Raw genomic sequence first — 22,282 nt, forward strand, 5'->3', positions numbered from 1 at the left:
AAAGATAGCATACTTGACACGTTTTTTCCCATTACATTTCTAAACCATTTGCCTTTTTTATGTAATTATTGTGGGATTAGTTATTTTTGAAATGGTGCAACATGAGAATTACCCATATGTAAATTAGCAATAAAGGGCAGATCAAGTGGAAGAGGGGTTTAGTGCAATAACCATCTGGATTCATCTTTCCGACTGACAGCTTTTCAAAAAGGGATACGGTCTTGATAAAATGATAGCCTGTCTGTCATGCCGAGCCATCACACAGACACACACACAGACACGCACCGCCGTGAAGAATACTAATCAACCTGTTTGCAGAAGCTCGGCGCACAACTTTCATCCATCCTGTGTCTACTCTGCATGATTTCCTCCAAACCTCCACCTGCTGAATTTCATCGGGTTTCAGTAGTCTTCTCTGTCTCTCTCTTCCCTGTCTGTGTCTCTTCAGAGCGACAGACAGCCGGAGATAGTGAGTCTGAGCCTCTGAGGATACAGCTCACTCGTGCGTCGCTTCCAAGAGGGAAGCCCCCCACGCGTTGCGCGCTGAGATCGCCGGTAGAAACTCGAGTGTGCACGTGCGACAGGCTATAAATGTGTGTGTTCGTGCACGATACAGCCCCGGACTCCCTCCTCAACAGTTGCTGCCGGAGCGGCGGAGAGGAGCGGTGGAGAGCGAGAGAGACAGCAGACTGAGGACGGACGCGGCGCTCTGCCCGGCTCTGCTCCTGACATGCACTCGATCATCTCTCCGGTGACCAAGGCCATCCTAGTAGCACTCTTCATCTTCGCGATACTCCTCATCCTCTATGTAATCCTTTGGTACATTTGCAGAGACGTGGACTGCGACCACGGAATTTGAAGATATTCCAAACGGCAATACCGGGAATTTCTTAATGGGGCGCACAGAACAGCCCAGGGTCATCCCGTAAGTCTGCATTTTTTTGTAATGTCTTTCCTGATGGCTGTTTCTATGTTATCTGTGGATATGTGTATGTGTTCACGCGCTTTTTGGTCGTGCGTAATGTTAAATGCGCTTTGGTAAGATCAAGTGCGTCTCCACCGGCACGAGGGATCCCAAACCCGAAATGAGCAGAGCCCCAAATTCCTTTCTGTTCAACTTGGCAGCGGCCATCTATCGATACCGGCTCATGTTTTAGAGAGCCGGCGTTGTATCTGACAGTGGATTCTCAAAGGTGATACAATGTCATCAGAGGATATCGAACTGACGCGTGTGTGGGCTATCAATTAATGGATTGGGAAGACCACCGGTGACATTGCGGTAAACGGCGTGGGTGTCCCTTAAGGTCAAGAACAACAGTGTTTACATGCAGGTTGCCAATATTGTGTTGTTCTCCCCCTCCTCCTCTTCCTCATCCTCTTCTTCCTTCGGTATATCTGCAACATTAGTTCATGTTCAGTTAATCTTGGTCTCTGAGGATGCTTCCACATTTTACATCCTAAGAGATAACAAGATTATCTCTATTGGCTCCTGCACGTCTAATTCCTAATCTGTTTTGTGCCATGTTTGTGACTCTTTATCAAGAAAACGCCGCTAATGCTTTTACGCATAGCGCATTTATATTCCCCATGACAGCAGTGAGCTTGTTTAACAACATGAGATGTCCGATGTTAAGAAAGATGCTCTCACATTTACTTTTACGCACGCACGCACGCACGCACTCACACACACACACACACACCACACACACACACACACACACACACACACCACACACACACACACACACACACACACACACACCACACACACACACACACACACACACTCGCAAGCGCACAGCATCCCTGCACGCTTAATAAAGGACTTCTCAATATTGCAGGCACGTTGCCCCAATGCCCACATGCTGTCACATGGTCCATAAAGCTATGAAACATGTGAGATATGATATGATGCCATTTTTCATCCGAGTCTAAATCAGTGCTTGAATTGGAATACAAAAGGTGCCAGTACTCTAAATCAGCAACTGTTTCAAGTCAATTTATTTATACAGCCCAAAAACAAGTATTTGGCTCAACGTCATAGTATATCTTATAAATGCTGGTGGGTTTGTCTCTTTACTGTATATTTTAGAAAGGCTCACTGTACTTAAACAAAATGACTCAGGGTGCATCTGAGATTAGAGGGGGTGTAGTGGTGAAGTGCTATTTTTACAAGTGAGTGGAACTGACACCCTAGGGGGGTCCGGGGGCATGCTCCCCCGGGAAGATTTTTTTTTTAAATATTGAAGTTAGATGCATCAATCTGGTACTTTGAGAGCAAAATGAAGAGATATATCGATTCCTCTCAACATCCATATGAAACAACTGTAAACAGATTTACTTTTTCTTTATGGATATAAAAGAAAGTAAAGCCTGACTCCTACTTGGCGGCTGGTTAAATGACTCCTCGTCCTTGAGTACACTCACCATCTTTCAGCAGGAAAGGAGAGAGGGAATCCTTGTCCGGCGACAACCGCTGTCTTTTTATGGGGGTTATTCCCTATCTTTATTCAAGAGCGTGGTATTTAAATTTGAGAGCATACTTTATGTATTTATTTCCCTCAAACCCTGTCCTCGCACTCAAATAGTGCCTGCTTGCACTTAGATTTGCTCTGCTTGTGCTCAAACTGTACGCTTGCACTCAGATATATTGCTGTTTACAGATTTGTTCTGCTCTCAGATTTATTCTGTGCGCGCTCGAAACTTTTGTGCAACAATCCTGTCAAAATCCCTCAACCAATAGGAGGCCAGGTGTCCTTGCGGGTGCGTTCGCTTTACTTATTACAGCGTCCCGTAAGGGCGGTTACTCTTTGGTTTATAAACTCCCGCCCTCCACGGCTTTATAACATAGCATGTACTTCACTTGTTTGATTTACAACTTTTTTTGGGGGGGGGGGAAGCACAGTTAGTATATATATACCAGCACCTTACATAATAGCTACGTTCAGTGGCGTACTGGGACTAAAAATCAGCCCGGGAATCTCGACCGGCCCTCGTTATCGCTAGTAAATTGTCAACGGGGGAAGGGGGGATTGCTAGTGAATTTCCGACCGGCCCACTTCTTCCTCCAGACTGTTGTTCTGCTCCAGCACTGTTGTGCTACGGCTTGGTTCGGCCCGACGCGAAGCGGAGTGTCGACAACCCCATATTATATAGATATTCGTATATCACGGCCTGAAGTGAGCTATTGCATTTATAAAACGGTTACCACGTGTGGCTGGCAATGTGAAAGAAAAATACACACTCCAATTTAAATAGTTTTTATTATTAAATAATGATGTTCAAAATAAAATTGTCCCTCCGTTGCCTTCTGCACAGAACATAGTGCGAGGTGGTTGCTATGTAACAACAATAACAGCTAGAGAACATATTAGACGTCGTTTAGGTGCTTTTTTTTCTGGAGATAGGCACTTCTCAATCCACTACTCCATAGTAAGGCCACCCCGGAGGTCGAAGTTAACCTTAAATGTTTCCATCTTTAGCTTTGTTAGTTAGCCTAGTTAGTTAGTTTCATAACGGACGTAATGTAACAGTTGTAGGGATACTGATTTGTGAAAATATACGCTCATTATATCACGGCTAAGAAACATCAGATTGCTTGATTTGACTTGTCCGTTTTATAAACATATACTAACTGTGCTTACCCCCCCCCCCCCCACACAAAAAAAAGTTGTACAGCGAAGTGAAGTACATGTTATGTTATAAAGCCGTGGAGGGCGGGAGTTTATAAACCAAAGAGTAACCGCCCTTGTTGCACAAAAGTTTCGAGCGCGCACAGAATAAATCTGAGAGCAGAAAAAATCTGTAAACAGCAATATATCTGAGTGCAAGCGTACAGTTTGAGCACAAGCAGAGCACATCTAAGTGCAAGCAGGCACTATTTGAGTGTGAGGACAGGGTTTGAGGGAAATACATACATAAAGTATGCTCTCAAATTTAAATACCACGCTCTTGAATAAAGATAGGGAATAACCCCCATATCTTTTCGCACTATTATTAAGCCACGCTAAGATTTTCGAAATGCTAACGTTATGTGATGTCTCTTTCTGCTCTATCGCTGCGGCGCGTCATAGATGCGTCATGAGATGCGTCATGAGATGCGCCGTGGTACTCAGTAAGAAGTGCCAGGCCGGTACCACATGGGTAAAAATCAGAACTGCCGGTACTGCGTACCGGTGAGTACCGGCCCAATTCAAGCACTAAATGCATCTCAGGCAAACCATAACCAGGAAAACACAAAATGTGCAAGCGGATTATTGTGAAGGACAACCAAGGACATTTTGCGTTTTAATGTTTTAAGGACATTCAATTAGGAATATAGTGAGGAGGATTCAACACCCAGTATCTATTTCCTAATTTGCACAAACAGTTTACTCATCTTAAAGTTCCTGTGAATCTTTAAGACATATGTTCGTTATATGATATTGAACGAAGGATGGCCTTTTTCTGTAAAAGACAATAGGGACATATTTTAGTGATTGCTGAATGATATCCGCGGACTGCAGCTCATACGAGTTTAACCACTTTTTAAGGAGCACCACATCACTATTTTTACATCTTAACACCTCAGAGGATTTAAACAAGCCGAGCATCTTCCCTAAACTCGGAGAGAAAGTGCAGGTTAGGCTTAAACATTTTTAGATCTTCTTATTTTGAACACCACCACACTTCTAGTAGCCTACTTAAAAATCCACACGCTTCCTAAATGCTGGATGCAGCCATGAGGAAGGAACCCCACAGCCTCCTAAACTGTTTGTGTGTATCTCTCGCCGAGAAAAGGAGAGAAGAGCCTGGTCTCTAACCGGACTACAAAATATTCTTCCTGTCAGCCATGGAGTAGATCAAGCCAGTATCTGCCCTCAACACGCAAACACACACGCACAAATCAACTGTTAATGACAGTCCTGACCTCTATATGCCCGGCCTTAAATAGTGAGCGAAAAGGTTTGACAACTGCTTAAACTGTGGTGTCTGTTTAAACTGGTGCCCTGGATTGTCTGGGTGTGTGTGCAAGTATATGTTTTTAAGTTGGAAAGAAGGGAACAATCTGTGACTGAAGGAACGAAGAAAGCTGGCGGTTGTGTGTGTGGGTGTGTGGTGTGTGTGTGTGTACCAGCGTGGGAGGGGGTTAAACAGTGACATGCTCCAGAATGACAGATGACAAAAAGAAAGAAAGTGGAGCAGGGAAGGCTCAGAGGGACTCAGTATGGGAGAGACAGGTGTGTGTGTGTGTGTGTGTGTGTGTGTGTGTGTGTGTGTGTGTGTGTGTGTGTGTGTGTGTGTGTGTGTGTGTGGTGTGTGTGTGTGTGTGGTGTGTTGTGTGTGTGCCTTTGCATGCCTGTGAGCAAGTTTATTGACAATGTTTTCTTTCATTAAAAAACAAACTGTAATGTACCAACTGCGTATGGTTTATATCATAGCCGCGGGAAGGGGGGTGCTCGTGAACGAGGGGGGGGGGGGGGGTGGGGGGGGGCTAGTGAACTGTCAACAGGGGGGGGGGTTGCCTCGCTGCAGGGACACGGTGGACCTCTGTCGCCTGTCAGCGCAGCTTCAATGATGCCGGTCATTCTGTGATTCTCCAGATTCTATCTATGGGGTACCCCTACTTCCCGGGGCTATGGTTTATATAGCGAGAGTGACCTAAAAAGTTAATAAAATAATAATTTTACAGAATAAATGGTATCCTAATATTTTCCACTTTTATTGCGGTAAGATTATCTGGTTTTAATTTATCCCACAAACACAACATGAATAATACACAGTTCTTATGATTTAGGAAGCAGAGAAGCACCCGCAGTGGGAACGGTTCAGGGATGTTAATACACCTTAATAGATCCAAGTTCAATTGAGATTAAATTCATAAAATATGTAAGAATAAAACTAAAATATTAAAGTTTAAGGCAGAGAGTGGAGAGGGGATTTGTTATCCTATTATGGCCTCACGATGTTCATAAACTTCCACAGAATGAGTGTGGTGTGTGTGTTATGCATCAGTCGCTCGTTATCACAAATCATTTATAACAGACGAGAGGTCCTTATGCTAATAATTCTAGTCCTCTACAGTACTGCCTTCATAAATATGGATATAGTCACAAAGGTTTCCCATCATCAAACTATAAATGTGACTTAAAGGTCAGGAGTTTTTTATTTGTGTTGCTGAGATGTGGCTTTTAAGGTCACAGAGCAGAAGCTGCATCAACAGCTGACGAGAAGGTAGCGCACATCTGTTAAAAGAAGTCTGTGATGCTTTTGTTTGGCTTTCACTGTGAACAATTCATTATTCTTTATTTCTATTTTTGTATTTGTCCTTTCAAGCTTTGGAAGAGCTGGAAATATGGTTTAGCAATACTGATGATAACTTAGCTTCCAATGTAGACCTGCATCATTAATCACCATAACAAGAAAAAATTACAAGCCGACAACTTCTAGCTACTGAATAAATGAAACCATCATATAATCTGAGAAAACTGAAACAAAAGAAAAATCATAAAATGAACCTTAAAGTTGCAGATCGCGTGTTAGTTAAATCTTCTGTTTCCTATATTAATAATAACGTTTCGGAATCTTTTTATTTATTGAGGTCAGAGGTCAAGGGTGAACATTGCTGAAGCTGGAGGGTTCCACGTCTGGCTCAATGTACGAAGATAAGGATACTCAATGTTTAGAGTGACTTTAACATGACTTGTTGCGTAATTACATCGTCAAACAAATATTGTTTGTAACATGTGCCATTATAAGTGTTAAATAATAGTTTAAACAACATTGAGATATTCATTGGACTCCAGTAGGCTCCATTTCCCTAAAATGTGCTCTTCTATGCCCAAATAATCAAATCAAATGCTCTTTCCTTGTTCAAGATGGAATTGAACCATCTTCTCTTTATGATTTGGATAATGTAATGGGTTATTATAGCCATTAAAAACTCTAAATGAATCTATTTTAGAAAGTTACAGAAAGTTATACAATACTCTCACAATATTGAACAGTTATTATCTGAAAACGATATTTGCTCTTTATTCCTGCTGAAAAAAGCATTGCGGTTTAATAGTTTGGATAGATGTTTGACAATGGTTTATATGTTGCGAACAAATTAATTATGAAGGTGTGGTTTGTTAAATGCAAGTTGTAGAATACAAATAATATAGATCAATTATAAAAAAGTAAGCTGCATTATTCATATTTTACTTTTTATTTGTTCCGTTCTTGTGTGTCCTGTGTGTGTTTCTCTGTATAGAAGACCCTTCCTTTATTCTCCTTATTCTATCCCCTTAGCTGTGTGGTCATTTAGGGGAATTGGGATTTAATTTATTGAATGTGCGATTATACATTCAAGGTTTGTTGAGCAGGAGTGCTCTAAACGTGCTCTGAGTGCAAATTAGATCTTGTAGAGGGTTAGGCATGGAGCCAAGGAATAAGTGACTTGTGTTTGGATCAGATCCACGTCCAGGAAATTTAACAAGGCACTCTTAACAGTGTGACATTGAACATTTTTACCTTTTTATGTGAACTACAACACTGGAGCAACTATCCATAGTTAATATACTGCACTCTAAAGCATACAAGGTTAAAATAATAAACATTTTGTATAATTAAGATAAAACTACTTAGATAATGCTGCCTCAGTGGATTTATCAACTCTGTTGTGTTCTCTACCAACTGGAGTCACACTAATAAATTGTCTGAATTTTAGTTTTAGAAAACATAATCCATTCAATTGCCTACAAGAAGCACTTAAAAAGGGCATTTGGACATAACATGTAAGTGATTGCATTACATTTGTTTTTTCAAGTTCCATTATTGTATCAACCTCGAAAAGCCCTGGGCTCTACTTCTCACGTAAAATCAAAGGTAGAGACAGACTGGTATTCTGGGCAGAGAATAACTGCTTTGATGGTGTGCCACCTTTTTGTATTTCAAGTAGCTGATTTAGATGTTGAGCACCCACTCTCCATGCAATTGACACTTGTTGTGATATTTTCCTGTTGTCTAGAGTTTGTAATTTTGTGAATGAAAAAAATTATCATTGTAGGCTATATATTTAACTTTTTATGGAATGATTCTTTGCTTTTTTTGTTCTTGAGAGGCCACTCCATTCCTTTTCAGCTCTCAACTGTAGTCTCATAAAAGCAATTCCCCCCCCCAAAAAAAACCCTTATTAAAACTGCACTATATCCTATAGCCTCCCTTAACCTAATCCACTATTCTAACCTTTACCTCAAAACCAAGTCAGAGCCCCTCAAACTGCACCTTAAAGAGATTGTGAAGCTTTTTCGGGATGACCTGACGTCACAATGCCCTCTTTCTAAAACTCAAATTGGCTCTCAGGAAGACAGAAGCAATGGAACACGCACACCTCAAAGCCATACAAATAGATTGGGAGTGACTCAGACGTTATGTAATGTCCATCTCTGATAGGGCCGCCTGGGGCTGTTTATGTCAGTTTGGCTTGACGGCACTGGAGCTGAGGTGACACGTGTCTGCTGTGTCCGAGTTTCAACACACACTCACCACAAACACGCACACACTTTTCCCAGATGATGCGTGGCAGCCTCCCCCCGTTTCACTCTTCCTATATTTTTCCTCTCCTAAGCCAACATTCCCCAGTGTGTGTGTCCCAATGGACAAAGATGTGATACAGTCAGCGTTATGGACTCCCTGCAGCCCAAACAGCAAACACCATTAGCATATGAGCGCAGACTTGGAGGGAAACACCACGGCAGAATCACATCCTCCTTCCCTCTGGCGGGGTGGATGGTTCAATCAATACTGGTAAACATGAGAAAACCGCGATTTAAAACTGGAGCCAGACTGATGCTTCAGCTTTCTCTTTACTCTCTTTAACACCTGCACTAGATTCTTATGCTGAAACCTTTACTTGTATTCATGATAATGAGACATTTTAATCATCTCTCATGCAAATATGTTTCCACCCCCTTTTAACCTGGGTACAGGCTTTTCCGTCCGTTAAATTCATTAGGGAAACACTACAGTGAGTGTTTTATGAATAATTGGAAAGGCCTTTTAGTTTGAAAATATCACATTTAAATATCTTAATTCAGACAAAAAGGTTTTTGTGGCCAACCAATAACCAACCACCTTCTACTTTGGGTGAAGGTGGATCAAGGTGGATGATTGTCACAGTAGTGTACACTTTGTATTGAATGCTGTAATGATCTTACTGTCATACTACAAATTATCAGGGGAGGCATCACATTCATACGGGTGATATCTGATTGAATTTTCTCTGTGTCAGTCAGTATGTATGCGTGTGTGAGAGATAGATAGAGTGTGCTGGTGTGTGTGTGTATGAAGCTGCATGACTGAGCCGAGGCATATGAGTTGTCGGGTTAAACAGAGGGGTAGGTGAAGGGCTTGAAGCCAAGGAAGCAGAAGACACACAAACATAAACACACCATAAAGTCTCTGTGTGTGTTCATAGCGCTTTTGGGAGAGACAGAAAGAGAGAGCAAGAAATTTAAAAAAGGCCCTTCGCAATCCTGAGTCAGTGGCAACAGGTTTCAGAAAAACAGAGGCACGCACACACTGACTCCCAGACTGTTCAATTAAATGTGTTAAATACTGTGTGTCTGCGTTTGAGTGTGTGTGTGAGTGTGTTGCACATATTTAATGACATACTTAATTGGTGCAAGCAAATATCCCTCCCACTGCTCCTCATTCTACATCCACTAATGGAATGGCATCCTCTCCCCAAAGACAGTAAGGAGAGTTTCGGATGTTTTTGATGAACCTTTAGTGCGCACACACACACAACCACACACACTGATTGCTGTCGTCACAAGATGAATTAATGATACACACAACTAGCATAATGAATTCTAAAATATCTGCACATGAATGCATAGGAATACAAAAGAAGGCAGTTTTACAAATGTAGATTAAAAAAGCATCTACAGGTGAATTCAGTCTCACAATAGTAATGTTGTAACGATCAGTATTACTTAATTAATGCATTTGACTACTAACTGATTGATAGGTAGGTACGATTAACTACAGTATGTACAAGTTTAAGAAAATCCCCCAAAATAAAAGTGTCGATTGTTATTTTTGCTGCATTTGTGACTTGTTTTGTTTCAAATGTCTGTAAGTCAAAAAGAGATGACACAAATCTAATAGCTGATGTGAATGCAGGATGCTGTTATGCTGTGTGCAGTCGGCCAGCGCAAACACTTGCAGAAATCTTAGGTTTCACTTTCATGTTTACAAGCTGGCCTTTGGCTCATCTCCCCATGGAAAGCCTGTGGCGACTGCAGCTGAGGCGACACAATTACCAAATCTGTCCACGTACAGTCCTCTGCCTATTCCCACCCTCGGCTCCTACGGTAGTGCACAGGCAGCCATCTGGTGCGGGGGATGGCTCTTCGAATTGCCTCTCCTGAGGATTCTTCCATTCTTTCTCCTTCTTACGGTTTAAGTATTAGTTTTTATAGAGAGTTGTTGTTGAGTTGAAACACCATGCCGTTGTGGGTAGAGCCCCGTGGGACACTGTCGGTGTAGGCCCTTTCACACATGCACCGCAACCCTGAACTTATCTAGATGTTACCCAATGGATCTGTACTGTTTTTGAGATCTCCAATGGTTAAATCATTCCTTCAAGACATCCAACATACTTTACCATTCCAGCTTCTGAGTACAAAGCCTGTGTAATGTCCAATTGAGCCCATGTATGAATATAGCAACTCACTGCCGTAGGCGAGTTAATGAGTGTGTTGAGGATGTTTCTTTCGTGGATAGTGTTAACCAACAGAAAGAAAAGCTCATTTAGAGAGATAAAGACATTCAGTAACTTCCGTAAATTGTTGGACAAATTCAAGGAACAGCAAGAGACTCAGTTGGTTACAAACCACCATAGGATATTTTCTGCCATGTTGTACTTCCTGCATGCTGAGAGGCGGGGCCAGGGGCAAACCATTGGCCTCGCTTAAAAAAAACAAGTGTCCATTTACAATAGCTGCAACCACGTACGTGTGCATGCATTCGCACTTAGAATCTTAGAATCGGAGGGATGAAACCCCTCTTTAATGGTCACACATGCAGAGCACACAGAGTGACATTTGGCCTCTGCATTTAACCCGTCCTAGTACCAGGAGTCTACTAGGAGCAGTGGGCAGCTATTGTACAGCGCCCGGGGAGCAATGGGAGTGGGGGGGAAGGGAGTTGTCCGGTGCCTTGCTCAAGGGCACCACGGCAGGGCCCAGGAGGTGAACTGGGACCTCTCCAAGTAACACTCCACACTCCATATTTAGGTCTGTTCGGGGACTTGAACGAGCAACCCTACAGCTCACAGTCCAAGCCCCTACTTTTTAAAAAAATTTTAAAATCTTTTATTATCAAAAATAGACATTTAACATCTCATCACATACATACAGCATTTCTCATAATACACACATTCAATTTTTCATATCACTAGCTTAAAGGTAGTGTGCCTTTAGTTTTCTGTTCAAAGTTTAAGCACAATGCTCCCTCCTCATTCAGCTCAACTAGCCTGCTGCCATCCACAAAATCCTCGCAAAATATGTCCTTTTCCACATGTATTAGTACAAGGTTAATGTCCCTTTTTACTGTCCTCTTCAATATATGCCACACCTCTGACATTTTACCCTCGAAATGGGCAATGTTCCTCCTTATTTGGACCGCACGCCTTGCATGGCTCAGAACATAATTTAAAAGATTCACATTGCATTCATCCTTCTTCTCAATCACACCAAACAGCCACAGCTCCTTCCATTCCATTTCTCTCACATACCATTCATTCCAACATCTACCAATTAACTCTTTCATCCTTCCAAAAAAAACCAACAAGCTCTTTACATTCAACAAACTCATGCAAACACGTTTCAACCTGATCCTTACACACATCACACTCTCTCTCAACAGTTGCATCAAAATGACTAATGATCAGGTTGTTAAACACCCTATTATGCCTCAACACAAAATCAAAGTTATCACATTCAATACTGTTCCACTTAATTTTCACATTCTCCCACATTCTCCTGCCAGTCATACCGTTCACAACACTCATCCACACTTTTTCTGATGCAGGTCTTCTAATCACATCCCCTTTTAACCATTTATATATATTTTTTGTTTTCACATTTTCTATTTTTACATTGACATCCTCTTTCCCCACATATAAATCAACCACACTCTCCTTTCCTTTAATACTCTCATTCTCAATCATTGTTAACCATTCACTCGGCATTCCTTCTTTGATTTCTTCCATCATTCGTTCAGCTGTCCCTAAATACATTACTCCATCTATTTCCCTAACCTCATCCACTATCACCTGTGCCCTCATAAATCCTGGTACATACTCTAAAACTACATCCTTAACCCTCCTAATCCCCGCTCTCCACATTGGCAGATTGAACAAGGAACACTGCTCATGAGTGATCCTAGGGTTTAGGAAGATCGGCTGCTCCCACACCTGCTGCACATTCACACAATCATACCTAACATACTTCAAAAACTCGCCCCATGCACTCATTACCTCCCTTTGATAAGCACTCATACCATTCAACATCCCCTTTTTCAGCACCATAAAAATAGCACCATCACCACATCCTCCACATTTATTTATTTTTTCTTTTAAGAACATTTTCCATATCTGGTCCTCCTTATTTCCAAGGTAGCGAACCATCATTTTAATTCTAATTGCTTTTATTTTCCTTCTTAAATTGATCAGCTTTAACCCTCCATCCCTACACTCATTTTCTAACACTTCTCTAGCTATCTTTACCCCCCTCCCACCCCATATAAACTCACTAACTATCTTATCTATTTCATTCACTACACTATCCGGCACATCTAAAACTGTCATTATATAAAGTGCCCTACTCATAATTAACCCATTCACTACAACTATCTTCCCCCTCAACTTAAGCCCCCTCATCTTCCAAAACCTCAACGTCTTCACTAAACCATTCACTAACTCTACATACTGTCTGTCCCTACCCTCCACATCTTTAATTCCCAAATTGATCCCCAACACCCTAAAATAATCCTTATTTTCCTTCAACCCTATATCACAACTCCTATCCCTCACCTGTCCTATATACATAATCTCTGACTTTTCTATATTCACCCTAGCTCCTGATGCCCTACCATACAAACTAACTGTCTTCAACACTTCCCTAACACTTTCCCTATCTTTAACTGTAATGGTGGTGTCATCCGCATACTGATAAACTAAACTAACCCCCCCTCCTGGCACCTCCACTCCTTTGATATACCTGTTTTGCCTCAGCAGCGTCGCTAGGGGCTCGGCTGACAGCGCATATAGCATTGCTGATAGAGGGCATCCTTGCCGGACAGACCTCCCTAACTTAAACACATTGGTTACCACCCCATTAATCTTAACGCAACTGACTGCACTACTATAAATCCTCCTTACCCACCCTATTCATCTTTTCCCAAACCCTGCCTTTTCTAACACTCTATACAAGAAACCATGACTAACCCTATCAAAAGCTTTATTTAAATCTAAACTAACTACTATCCCACCCTTACCCTCCTTCATGTGACTAATTGTGTCCCTAATACTACTAATAGTGTCACAAATATCTCTCCCTGGAATACTATACGCCTGTGTGTTCCCCACTACTGATTTTATAACCCTCTTAATTCTATTTGCTAACACCCGTGCTAGCACCTTATAATCAGTGTTTAACATACTAAGTGGCCTATAGTTTTCTAACTTCTCCCTATTTCCTTTCTTAAACAATATACTAATTATCCCTGTAGATATGCCTGCCGGCAATTCGTCCCTCTCCTCCAAGCTCTTGTACAGTTTAAGGAGTATTGGTGCCAACCCCTCCCTAAATTCTACATAGAATTCAGACGTCAGACCATCTATCCCTGGACTCTTATTCCTACCCAGACCTGCTATAGCTAATTCTATCTCCCCTAATCCTATCTCCCCCTCACATATGTCCCTACCTTCATCACTCAATCTCGCTTCCATACTATCTATCACCTGTTCTAAGCTCTCCCTATCAATCTCCTCCGCCTCAAATAACTCCCTATAAAATTCCTCAACTCTCTCAGCAATCCCTACAAAATCTGATATTATTTCTCCTCCATTTCCTTCAACCCTCTCTCTATTATTCTTTCTCTGCTTTACCTTCTCTAGCGCCAAAAAAAACCCTGTACTTTCTCTCCCTCAACTGCATACCTAGCCTACTTCTTATTATAGCACCTCGACACTTTCTCTTCTCTATCTCCCCCCAACTCATCCTTCAACCGACTATACTCATCTATATCTCTCCCTATTTCTATATCTACCTTTTTAGCTTCCACCTTTAACTCTTCCCTAACCCTTTCTCTTTCTCCTTTCTATTTTATTCCTATTTTTACAAAAACCTATACTTATCCCTTTTATTTCATTTTTAAACCCCTCCCAACACACTCCCACATCCTCACCATTCAAACCTCCCTTTTTTCTATACACTCTCTCACTTTAACCTTATATCCATCATCCTTCAGCAGACAGGCATTTAAGCACCACACTTCCCCCCCCCTCCCTTTTCTCACTGTTCCAATGCAGAAACTCAATATGTTGTGATCACTCATGGCAGTATTCCTATATTCAATTCCGCCAATTTTCTCCCCTAAATTACTCCACACTAAATCTATTCTACTCTGTTTTAATATCCCTCCCACCACTTGATTCCTAGAAAACACCCTCTCCCTATTCCTTTCCCTCCACACATCCAACAGCCCATTTGTCCCCATTATTGTTTTGAGCGCACCACGTGATGAATCACTATTAAAACCCATATTCACAGACACATCCAGCTTCGAACACCACACATTGAAATCACCAACAATCATACATTTTCCCCCACATTTATCCTTCAACCCTTCAAAAAACTCCCTCCTCCTCCTTGTCTCATTCGGTGCATAAACGTTTATTAAATTAAATGTTTCCCCCATACATTCAAACATTATCCCAACCATTCTCCCAACACCATCATCCTCAACTTTCCTTATATTCGTTACCACCCCTGTTTTAATTAATATTGCCACCCCTCTAGCACCCACACTCCCATTATTTACATACATTTCTCCCATCCATTCTTTCCTTACATCCTCCACACACCTTTCATCCCAATGTGTCTCTTGCAAGCAAATGATGTCTGAGTCGCATATTATTAAGGCCTGCTCTCTCCTGTCCTTTGACCTCAGCCCATTCCCATTAAAAGAGGAAATTGTCACCATTACAAGTGTTATTAATGTTATTATTTTTTCCATTCTATTTATTTTTTGTCCGGACCCTTTGCAGCTCCTCCTTTCGCTTTCACCCGTCTTCTCTCCACCACTTTCTCCTTATCGTCTTTCCTCTTTGCATTTAGCCTGCTGGATTCTCTCCTCATCCCTCTGCTCTTTGTCCCAGCATTCGCCCCGCCAACGATCTTCTCCTTTATGGGCCTTGTTATCTCCACCTCCTCGTCCTCAGACTCGTTCTCCTCGTCGTTTCCTCCCTCCTCCTCCATGTCCGACACAACCGAGCTGACCTCCATTCCCTCAGCCATCTGTCCTCCACCTCCTTCTCCTTCTCCTTCTCTCCTCCCACCGACAGCTCCTCCTCCATCCTCAGGATCAGGTTCACCTTCAACGTCCGCTTCAGCCTCGGTATCAGTTTCTGCCCCCAGAATAACATCCACCACAGCCTCTGCTTCAGTCTCAGCCAAACCTTCACCACTCCTCGCAGTCTGTCCATCGTCCACAGCAGCCGGAACAGCAGCAGTATTTGCTTTGCTACTACACATGTTCCCTTCGTCTGCTTTCCCCTTCTTCCTCGCTCCATCTCCTCCACCTCCCATGGCAGCCTCATCAGCTGCCCTCTTTGCATCAGCCGCCACAAACAACGCCGCGACAGCAGCCACAGCTTCCTCGTTCATCCTGCTCCCAGCCTTATCATGTATATCCTCTTCTTCACTTTCTTCCTGACTTCCACCTTCCTCTTCCTCCATTCCATTCTCCACTTTATTTTCCGCCTGTGCACTTTCTCTCCCCCTGGCTCCGCTCGCCCCCTCCTCCCGAGTCACACAGTCCCGGGCATAGTGTCCCTGTTTTCGCACATTTATGGCATTTAAACTCAGGGCATTCTCTGTATAAATGCCCTGGCCTTATGCACATCCTGCAGACCGGTACTTGCTTGTCATGAATCACCCTAAAGTATTCCGGCCCCTCTAGAGTCTCGAACCTTGTGGAGTAAGGAAGTGACCGCACTTCCTTGTTGAACTCCACTCTCAAAAACCTCGTCCCATCAACCACATCAGTGCCAGGCCACATTCTTCTCTTTATTGCCGAGACAGGCAGAACCCCCCACATTGCCAATCTGCCTTTAATTGAACTGTCCAATATATACGAAGGTATATTTAAGAATGACACCGTGAGCTCTTTTGTCATGCAGTCTCTGCCCCGCACCAAAGCCCCATTTATTCGTATTCCATCCAACAGTTTATTTTTTCCTTTTTCTTCAGCCATTGTCACTTCATATAGCCCATTTCCTTTCACCCGACACCCCATCACAATTCCGCATTCTTTTTTAACTCCTTTTAGCAAATCCATAACAGTTACTGCTTTTCCACTCTCCACCGTCACCACAACTGTAAGCTCCTTTTTATATTTTTCCTCCTCCACATTCAACTCAAACAGTTCTCTCACCTCCTTTTGTTTTCCCACTCCTGTTTTTTCATTTTGTCCATTCGCATTTCCGTTGTCATTTTCCATTCCTTTTTCATTCACTGATGTCCCGTCTTTCTCCGTACTCTGCTGTAATTTGTCAATGTCCGTGATCCGTGACGCAGTTGATAATTCCATTCCCGTTTTCTTTGCCAGTTTATCCGTCCGATCGAAGAAAAAAAACACACAGGTCAGGGGAAACCCCCAGCCAGCAAGGCTGTTTGGGGGTGACTCAGAACAACAACAAAAAACACAACTATAAGTTTGACGAAACAAAAGATATCCACAAAACAAACAATTCACTTATTTCCTCCTCAGACCAAAGTCACGCACGTCCGCTCACAGTCCAAGCCCCTACTGACTGAGCCACTGCCACTTGACCTCTATGCACATTTTAGTCTAGGAGGTCAAAGTCTTCGGCCACCAAAGAGTAGAGAAATGTCCATGGACTGACGATTAGAGCGAGCTACAGTAGTGGTGGTGGTCAAAATAAAACAAAATAGGCCTAAAAATGTAATAGACAATTTTCAAGCAGTAATGTTTGAACTTTGACACAAATCATAACTGTAAATTCATTATGGCTCAATTACAGTAGTTTTCCAGTTAAGCCTTATCAGCGAGAGAGAATGAAAAAGACATGGAACTGGTTTAACTGCATGAAATGTGTTTTGAATGTAAAGTATATTTTGATAAAGCAGCTAATAAAGACAGAAAGCTGTCGGAAACACAGCCATATGCTTGATGTTGCAAAAACAATGCTCACATGCTGTCTCATTTGGTGCATATATCCTGCAGCTCTGGTGCAGTCTCTGAGCTTCAAGTCCATCTTGATTATCTGCCTCTCAGAGAAGGGAGACGTCTCATCTCAAACCGGGAGAAAACATCCGGATCAATTCACACAAGCTGTTGCACTCTGGAGCCCAAATACGCCATGATACATCCGGAAAATCCCCTTTCTTCACAATATGACACCTTACCTGCCATCCCCTCTGGGCTGATCAGTAACGAAAACAAACGCGAAGCAAAGTGCTAAAAAACAGTGTGTCAAAACAATCCTATTTAGAAACTGTTTCTTGCATTTTCTGCTAAAAATATCCAACATCCTGCAACTTATTTTCTCACAAGGAATACATCTATGAGAAACATGAAATAAAGATTACATTTTAACTGGCAGGAACACACACAACACACACACACACACACACACACAACACACACACACACACACACACACACACACACACACACACACACACACACACGAACACACACACACACACACACACACACACACACAACACACACACACACGACCACACACACACACACCACACACACACACACACACACAACACACACACACACACACACACACACACACACACACACACACACACACACACACACACACACACACACACACACAGGGATCTCATAGTTGCTGTCAAACCAGATTTTCTAAATAAGACAGCCAGCCAGTGGTTGTCATATAGGACTAGGTGACTGTTGTTTGAAGCTATTTGGATGCTGCTCACATGTCATTTACATCACACACCCTGCTGTCATTTTCTGTTCCCAGCACATCTTCATTTGTGTGTGTGTTTATGTGTGTAAAGGGCTGTCTTTCTGATAACCCATCATCCCAAATAATCATCCCATAGTCATGCGTGAGATGCGATTTCCTTTAAACAATAGCTGGCCATCTCGCCTCGCTGACCCACAATCTCTCAGGCTGCAGCAGAACAAACACTTGCACGCACACACAAACACACACACGTCCTCTTAGCTTGCATTAACAGCTACAAATACACATTTTAAAATACCCACACAGCTTGCTCAGCCTCCATCGGGGCAGTGGTGATGACACTGTCACTTTATGTTGCTGTTCATTTAACTTCCTTCAAAGCAGACTTTAATAGCTGGGGCCGAGTGCATATCAGCGCTGCTGCTTTTGGCCTGACTGGAAAGCAGGCAAGGCACAAACTAATGCTAATGATTTCCCCGCCAACAGAAAAGAAGGGACGTGATTGTGAATGCTCCAGACCTGTCTTTAACATAAATGATAGTAATTTGGTGGAAAAGAATACTTGCAGAGTTTGGTTGGCCTACTTTGAGTGCCATAGATAATTCAGCTGGCTCCTGCCCTGCAAGCCAAGCACAATCCATCACAGCAGTAGGCTGCCCGTTCACATTTTGGGGATATGAATCCCAATTTTCATCACAAAACAATATGATGCAGATTCACTGGGTGAAAATCTTATTGCTGATATCACAGTCTGCCACAATACGATTTGGTTTAATTCATTCACTTTTAACAATCAGTTGCAATTATGTCAACTCACAAAAAGCTACTACAATCGATTCAACAACCAGAACCTGTTTCTTTTCAATTCTGCACACATTTTGATTTTAAGCATCCAATTTCTTTAATCAGTGGCTGGTAATTTATTCTATTCTTATTGAAGTGTTGCTCAGAAGTATGTTTTTTTTTTTTGCACATTCAATTTTTTTGCAACCCATTCATACCAAATATCCTCCATTATATAGAGTCCCTTTTCACAGCCTCAAGGAATACAAGACTGTTCAAAAATGTAGAGTGGCCCTCTCAGCCATCTGACTGTACCAAATTAAGCTTTTGTGGCAAGCAAATCCATTCTTTTAAATGATAAAGTAGATTCAGTGATAACCCTTAATCAGCTTTCACTCTCACACAGGACTTACATATTAAACTAACAACAGGTCATTACATTTTAACATTTCTGAAAGGGAAGGTGAATCTTGTAGTGAATCCCTGGTCGCTTCACAGTCCTCAATTACACACATTGAGGCATTAATGTTACTAATTTCAGCTGAGCTTCGTGGAAGGATATGCCTCGCTCAAAGAGAGGTGGTTGAATGATTGCCACTAATTTTAGAAACCCGAACATTAAGCATACATTTTAAAGGATGCTCATATGAAAGGAAAACATTTGCATGTATTCACGGGCTTTTAGCATCTTGGCAACATGTGATCACTCTAGGGCTAAAACAGCAACAAATCACTGTTCCCCAAAGCTCTGAGGATGAGGTAGAGATGACAAACTTGGATGCAGAAAACATGGTACACCTCAAAAGATAAAATCAATGACTTATGTAATATTTCATCTTTACATTTAAATCTTAAAAGCCCATTAAAAATGTTCTCAGTGGTATAGTTTGGCATGCAGTGTCAGTATCTCTGGAAGTGGTAATTAAAGCTGTAATCGACACTCTTATGATGCTGAACATATTTATTTGATTGCATCTTCAGGCTACTAAACTTAAGAAAATGTATAGTCTATTTGAAAACTAAGGATCAGATATCAGAAAGAAAATATATTATTCACAGCTGAAGTTCTATCTATCTATTATATCACAGCAGCCTGACTAGCCTCTGACAAAAGTAGACTGGTGTGATGGACGTAAGTGATCCCAGGAGAGGGAATCATAAAACATCCACCAGTCCGACACAATGCAGGCGAAGGGCTGCAGACAGGAGCTGTAATGCTGCGCCTAAAGCCTATCTTGGGATATTACGGATCAAACTAGGGTGTCATGCCTCTTTTGCTTCTGTCATTTGTGACCTCTTTGGCAGCAGTTAATGAGATAGTCAGTTAGCTGAAGGGAGCAATATGCTGGGTGGATCTAAAGAGAAGGATCATACGGCACATCAGGCAGCAAAGCGGCAGTAAAGAGGCCCCTCAATCAAACACTTATCCCACCTCCCCTATAGATAAGTGATGGATAGCTGCGGGGGGGGGGGGGCATTTTCTTTCAAGGTCAACCAATCAGTTACTGGGCTGTAAGAGCTATTAGTCAAGTAGAACGCCCTTTTCAAATTCAGTATGAGTTGGTATTATTACAATAACGTTGTCCACTATGTGTCTGTCGACAAGGAGGGAAGCGAGGATGGACGACTTCATATTGGAACGTATCCCATAGACGGAACTGCTCTTTCTACCCGGAGCTGTTCCTCCACTGCACTGCTCACCCAGTGACAGCTCCAGGCAGAGATGTTATCCGCTATCCGGTGTTATCTTCTACCAATTATCAAACTTTACCTGCTTGCTTTGAAGGTCCTGCTGGTTCAGCTGCTCATCAGACCTTTCAGGCTGCCAGGTGCGTTTAACTCTCGATACGTTGTTGTGGTGCACTTCCGCTGAATAGTGTCACACTCCGTAACGGGGCAACCTTTAGTCCCAGAGTCATGGACGTTAGAGACTGGCTTTGTTATTTAAATATTACATGAATGAATTGAAACACCCAGCGTGCAGGAGGCTAACGTTAACGTAATGTTAGCAATGTTAACGTTAGCTAACATTAGTTGGAGAGAAGTAGCAACATGAGTCAAATGAAATGTTGTCTTGTTTGTTTGTTATGTTTGCCGAATTCACCAGAAGAGCTTAACAGTACATACTTTTCTCACATAATGTATTTTAAAATATTTGCATTTGTCGCAAATTGATATTGGTTTAATCTCCACTTTTTACAACAAAGTTTTGTAAACAGATACAGAACGTGTCTTTGCTACAGGTAGATGAAAACGCTTGACTGACAGTAGGCCTACACAACTGATTATTAACCAATGAAATACAGTAGATATTGCTAAAAGAAAAGTTCAATCAGTTTGAATGTAATTGGAAACTATTTGTGTTGTTTTAATTAGATATTTATTTATTTACGCTGGGTCAGAAGTAAGACATGCACAACAAATCACTTGTGTTTTGATTTATATAAATTACTATCAACTTTGGTTCAAAGTTGATTAGCGTACATTTGCAAAAAATGCAAAAAAAGCTTTATTTATCCATGCTCATCATCACACGAAAATCCGTATCTGATGACGACCATGAACAAAAACAAACTTGTTTAGGTATTGTCTGCACATGGCCTGAAAAAAAGAATGTGTCTCATTTAAAGCTTACTGTAATTTGCATTACAAAAACAGAGTTTAAGTACCACAGTGAAACTTTAAGACACAAAGTTATTTGGGAAAGTGAAGGAAAATTGCGCCATAGAATGTAAAAACGCAAATAAAGTCCATCTGAGATTTACAGACCATCTAAAAGTCTTACTACAAGGACTCCTCATATTGTGAAATAGTGGCCTGTCTTGAAGCAGCGTCCTTATCAAATGACATTCCTACTGATATCTGCGTGTCCTCTTCTGCTTCTGCCAGTGATGCCCAGACAAGATGGCAAGGTTGCCATAGTGACAGGAGGAGGCAGGGGAATCGGCTATGAGGTAGTCCGCCACATGGCCAGGCTGGGGGCGCATGTTATCATAGGTACAGTATCAAGCTCTGCACCAATGACACGCAAACAAGACACTCAAACCCATGTTATTTAAAGAGGTTGGCAAGCACATCAATAATAATTATAATAATAACCTTCATATTTGTTGTGCCTTTCAAAACTATAATGTGCAATTTCACACACCAGGCTGGACGCTGTGACAAAATTATTTTTAAATTTGTGTCACATGATAAATGAAATAATCACCATAGAGGGTAGAATCACCTGTGAATAGCTGCAAACATGACAAAATAATCTGTCAA

At 41.9% G+C, this 22,282-nt stretch overlaps 1 protein-coding gene across 2 annotated transcripts; it reads left to right on the plus strand.

Moving 5' to 3' along the window:
- Positions 1-212: 212 nt before the first annotated feature.
- LOC117541365 (dehydrogenase/reductase SDR family member on chromosome X-like) lies at positions 213-22,012 on the plus strand (the record flags this gene model as incomplete). Of its 2 annotated transcripts, none has more annotated exon segments than XM_034208488.1 (3): positions 213-925; positions 20,622-20,844; positions 21,905-22,012. In XM_034208488.1, coding segments are annotated over 2 exon segments (214 nt in total), but the record flags the coding sequence as incomplete, so codon positions are not given.
- Between the last annotated feature and the right edge of the window lie 270 nt (positions 22,013-22,282).

Source organism: Gymnodraco acuticeps, unplaced genomic scaffold (genome assembly GCF_902827175.1).
Source record: "Gymnodraco acuticeps unplaced genomic scaffold, fGymAcu1.1, whole genome shotgun sequence".
Lineage (NCBI taxonomy): Eukaryota > Metazoa > Chordata > Actinopteri > Perciformes > Bathydraconidae > Gymnodraco > Gymnodraco acuticeps.